Source organism: Triticum dicoccoides, chromosome 2A, assembly GCF_002162155.2.
Source record: "Triticum dicoccoides isolate Atlit2015 ecotype Zavitan chromosome 2A, WEW_v2.0, whole genome shotgun sequence".
NCBI classification, from domain to species: Eukaryota; Viridiplantae; Streptophyta; class Magnoliopsida; order Poales; family Poaceae; genus Triticum; species Triticum dicoccoides.
The window spans coordinates 777,532,871-777,537,427 of NC_041382.1; the positions used below are offsets into that span (position 1 = coordinate 777,532,871).

At 47.8% G+C, this 4,557-nt stretch overlaps 1 protein-coding gene across 1 annotated transcript; it reads right to left on the bottom strand.

The window, feature by feature from the left end:
• Positions 1-3: 3 nt before the first annotated feature.
• On the bottom strand, positions 4-952 carry LOC119357229 (vacuolar iron transporter homolog 5-like). The gene has a single exon (XM_037624222.1). It carries the CDS (start codon positions 855-857, stop codon positions 225-227), a length of 633 nt encoding a protein of 210 aa, XP_037480119.1. The 5' UTR covers positions 858-952; the 3' UTR covers positions 4-224.
• Positions 953-4,557: the final 3,605 nt, after the last annotated feature.

Consider the following 4,557-nt stretch of genomic DNA (forward strand, 5'->3'; position numbering starts at 1 on the left):
AGAGAGAGAGAGAGAGAGAGAGAGAGAGAGAGAGAGAGAAGCAGAGAATTAACTAGGGAAGAGACGCACGGCCGGGCATGCACATTCCATGCGCGGACGTCAGGCCATCAGCCGGCCGGGGAAGAAGGCGTTGGCACCACGTACGTAGGTAGGATCACGAGGAAAGCATGGACGAGACGACGATCGATGACGGCAACAAAAAAACCTCGTCCACCGATCGCACGTCATATGCCGCTGGCCCGGAAGAGCCGCATGAGGCCGAAGGTGAGCCCCATGGCGGCCAGCCCGCCGACGACGACCCGGGCGGAGGACCTCACCACGGGCGCCCTCCCCAGCACGGCGCCGACGACCCCGAACGCCGCCAGCGCCAGCGTCGCCACGGCCACCACCACGGCCACCCGCAGCTTGTACCCGACGATGAAGCCCGCCGCCAGCAGCGGCAGGAGGGCGCCGACGGAGAAGGCGAGGGCCGAGGCCGCCGCGGCCTGGACGGGGCTGGGCAGCGCCCTCTCCTCGTCGCCGCCGCGCTTGCCGTCGCGGTCGAGCTGCGCGATCTCCACGTCGCGCTGGGAGCAGACGGACACGAACTCCCCGATGGCCATGCTGCAGGCCCCCGCCAGCAGGCCCGCGAACCCGGAGATCACCATGGCCCGCACCTCGTGCTTCACCGCGCCCACGCCCAGCATCAGCGACGCGGTGGACACCAGCCCGTCGTTGGCGCCCAGCACCGCCGCGCGCAGCCAGTTGGCGCGGCCCGCGAAGTCCACGTCGGAGTCGGAGTCGATGCCGCCGCCGCCGCCGCGGCACATCGCGCCCGGGTTCTCGGCGTCGGCCAGCTTGGTGTCGTTCACGGCCATGGCTGGCAAGTGATCGAGAGTGAGACGGAGTTGAGATGGTTGGGGGTGGTGGCAGTGGTGGGAGGCAGGTAGCAAGCAGGCAGTAGTGTGGAGGACACACGCTCCGGTGGCGTGCTTTATAGGGGAGCTCTGGTCGATCAGGTGTGGAGGGTGTTGCGTGTGGGCATGCCGCTCTCCCCCTACCTTTTTCTCCCATTAGTGCTGAGGTTCCCAGCTTTCATGCCGCTCCGGGACTGTGTGGCTAGTGCGTACATGCCGCCATGCCATTGACACGGCCCCCTCTCTCTCTATCTTTTCCTCTCTTTTGACATCCGGTGTTGGGCGGGCGCGCGTGGCCACCACGATCGACCACACACCTAGACCTAGATTATTAACCCATCCATTCCAAATTCCATGGTGCTTGCTGAGTGTACATCGATCATACAACGACGACAGCTTAATTATTTAGGTCTTGTGGTGCAACATATGCGCTGATATGCATGGTTAGATCAACGTCCGATGATATACCAGTCTAATTTTTCAGGAGATTGGCGAGTTCACTCCGTAGTGGATCGACAAGGGAACATGTGTGCCCGTTCCATGATGCATGAACATGGCACGTCGATCAGCCTTTGGATTTTCCTTGCACATGTATCGATCAGTATTATTGCCGGCATGCATATGCGTAGGAAATCTAGCTAGGGAGCTCAGACTTTTAGAGTTCCTGTTCCTGTTACGGGGAGCTAGCTGTTTTCCTGTTTGACAAATTTGTGCCGACACAGTGGGCTGGCAGCTAGCTTTCTGGCAGTGCAAGCAGATGTATATGTCACTACTCACTGCCTGTTTTGTGTCTAGTACGTAAGTGTTCATTGAAATGGTGATGATGATCGTGAATATATTTGCAAGCAATGCGTTTGTTTCCTGAAAAGGGGGCTGAAGCACATAGAAAGAGCGTATCATCCATCCAGTACATGTCTTAACACACCAACATCAAAGTTGTTCAGCAGTTATGCATGTTGTTCAATAACTAAAATACTGGAGTACATAGACAAAAGAAAAGCTATACAATTTTAATTGCAAACAGTTGTTAGTTTTTCTATAGAAAATGGAAGCTTTCGTTACCTCGGGCCTCGACCAGGCATACAACCAAAAAGATCAATTAGTACTATATGCTATTCAAGCACAACTTAGATGTTAGTTGGTTAGGTTCGTTGCGATGGAACCGTCCTATTAGGTTCAAGTTTTTAGACTTGCCACAGGTGCTCTCGCACATTTTATGGATTTATTTTAGGTCGTCTGACGCTATTCTTTCAACGGTATGGCGTGCCCGTCAACCATGAGGCATTTGTGGCGACCTCGTCATTCTTATGTATGTCGGCTTAGTCGCTCGGAGTTGTTTATAGGGGTAGGAAGTGCATGTGTGTGTTCATAAGAATGAGTGTGTGTGCGTGTATGTGAGCGTCTACTTTTATACTATGTTTCTAAAAAAACAATTATGTGGACAAAGAAAAGCTGCAAACTTTATTTAGTTGAAAATTTCCACTTGCAGTTTTCGTTTATATGGGAGAAAAGCTACACATATAGTTGCAACCGATCGAAGTGGCTGAGTGGCATTTATTTTCATGATGGGATAGATGTTGTCGCTAGCTAGCCATGGACATGTTTTCATGTGGCCGGCTATATATAGCAAGTGTGTTTTTTCTTGTGTAAAGCGAGCTAGCCAGCCAACGTACCTGCCGTGACGTAGCTGATTCTCCTTATCATGATGGAACCGTATCATCTCAGGCTCTGAGCTGCAAATCACTTACTAAAAAACACTTTGGAGATGGAGCTGCGTGCACCACGTAACACAAGACAGAAATGAAAGGAGGAGCAACTCAACAAGCATCTCTGTCTTTCTGTGCTTGATTTGCAATGGCATTGGCATCTAGCTATAGGTAGCCGGGTAGCCATTTACTCTGTGATGTGTCTTTGCTTGTCATCAAAGAATCAAATATAATCACGAATCGATCGAAACGCCACGTTTATACCCCACATCTTGCCAGTTCAAAAAGGGCGATCATCATTTAACTAAATTATTACTCTGTTGTCTCTTTGCTTGTCAAAGAACCAAACATATCGCGAATCATGGATCGGAGCGCCATGTCTATACTCCGCATCTTGTCAGTTCAAAAATTATAGTAACCATTTAACGAAAAGTAGTACTAGAAGGCAAAACAAAACAAAAATAAATACTCCCTCCGTCCGGAAATACTTGTCCCAGAAATGAATAAAATTGATGTATTTATAACTAAAATAAGTCTAGATACAACCATTTTGAAGACAAGTATTTTCGGACAGAGGGAGTAGTACATTATCTTGGAATGCAAGGTAAATAGTAAAAAGGAGTGAGTAAAAACTAAGTGCGTGCATTGATTGGAAAGTAGATCCAGAGGAATCTAAGTGCATGCAATTTGCATGCATGCATCCCTCTCGTGGACACTGTTTTTCCTTCTTTTGTACCCACAAACAAAAAGAAGAAGAAGAAATAATAAAAGGCACAGTGCTTTGAGCAGACAGAAACTTTGAACGGAAGATGACAAGAGGGCTATCTAGTCCAGGAACAAACACACAGCATCCCGGCTCTGCAAGCAAGCAAAACAAATTTCTGATCACAGCACAACAAAAACAGGTATAGAAATTGTTCCAAAAACAGCATGACATGAATATTAAGTAAATAAAAAAACACACGACACAGGTCAACATATTAGGTACACGTACTCGATGCATGCATGGTAGCACAATTCAAGTCTGGTCGATCGAGCCAGAAAAGGGGGTAAATTATTTACAGTTGGAGTGAGTGCTGAATCGGCGTGCACCATGAGTCCATGCATGATGAACAAGAGAGAAGCTGGCATTTGCGTTTGCATTTGCATTTGGGAGAAAAATATTGGAGGGGAGTGCGGGATAAGCATGCACTCCACACGCCTCCTAATCTCTTTTTATGTTATCTCCATCGATATGATCTTGCTTTACCGAGTGGCCTCGCTTTCTTTTTCTCTTCCTGCTTTCGTCTCTCTTTCCCACTTCATGATTTGGTCGCTCCCTTTTCCTAATCTTTCGTTGCCAATGTGTGTGTGTGCCGGCTAGCTATAACATCTCATCTCTTATGCCGATCCACCATTCGCATCTGCCACTTACATTCTAAACTACGTACATGGTTTTTAAATATGTATACGACCCAACAAGCAACTTTGACTTCAAATGTTCGACGTTAGTACTACTAGTGTGTGGTTAATTACTATGATTTGAGTATATAGGACAACATATGTATCATACGTGCTAAAAATATATCAAATCATACTACTATATATCAGGGGAAAAAATCAAACAGCAATCATTTTTTCGGATTATACTCCAAGCTAGATAAGTTTGACTGCATGATTTCTGGGTTGTCGTCCATAATGTAGAAGGGATATGACTAATGAACTAACTTGGCTTTTTACCTTTAACCTTTTACACAACCACGCTTACCACTTGGCTTTTGCCCTTTAGTTACACGACTGCACTCACCTGATCACCCCTTGGCTTCTTCCAACAGCCCGTCAACTAATTTAACCAAGTGGATGATCAACTAACCAGCACTAAGTTTACCAAGTTCAACCTGCATTTGATCCCCAAGATAAAATCCCACTCTCGACCACGTGTAGCCTTGAGAAGTTAATAGTTTATCAACGGATAT

Coding starts and splice junctions, on each gene's coding strand:
- LOC119357229 (XM_037624222.1), bottom strand. CDS start 857: ATGGCCGTGAACGACACCAAGCTGGCCGACGCCGAGAACCCGGGCGCG.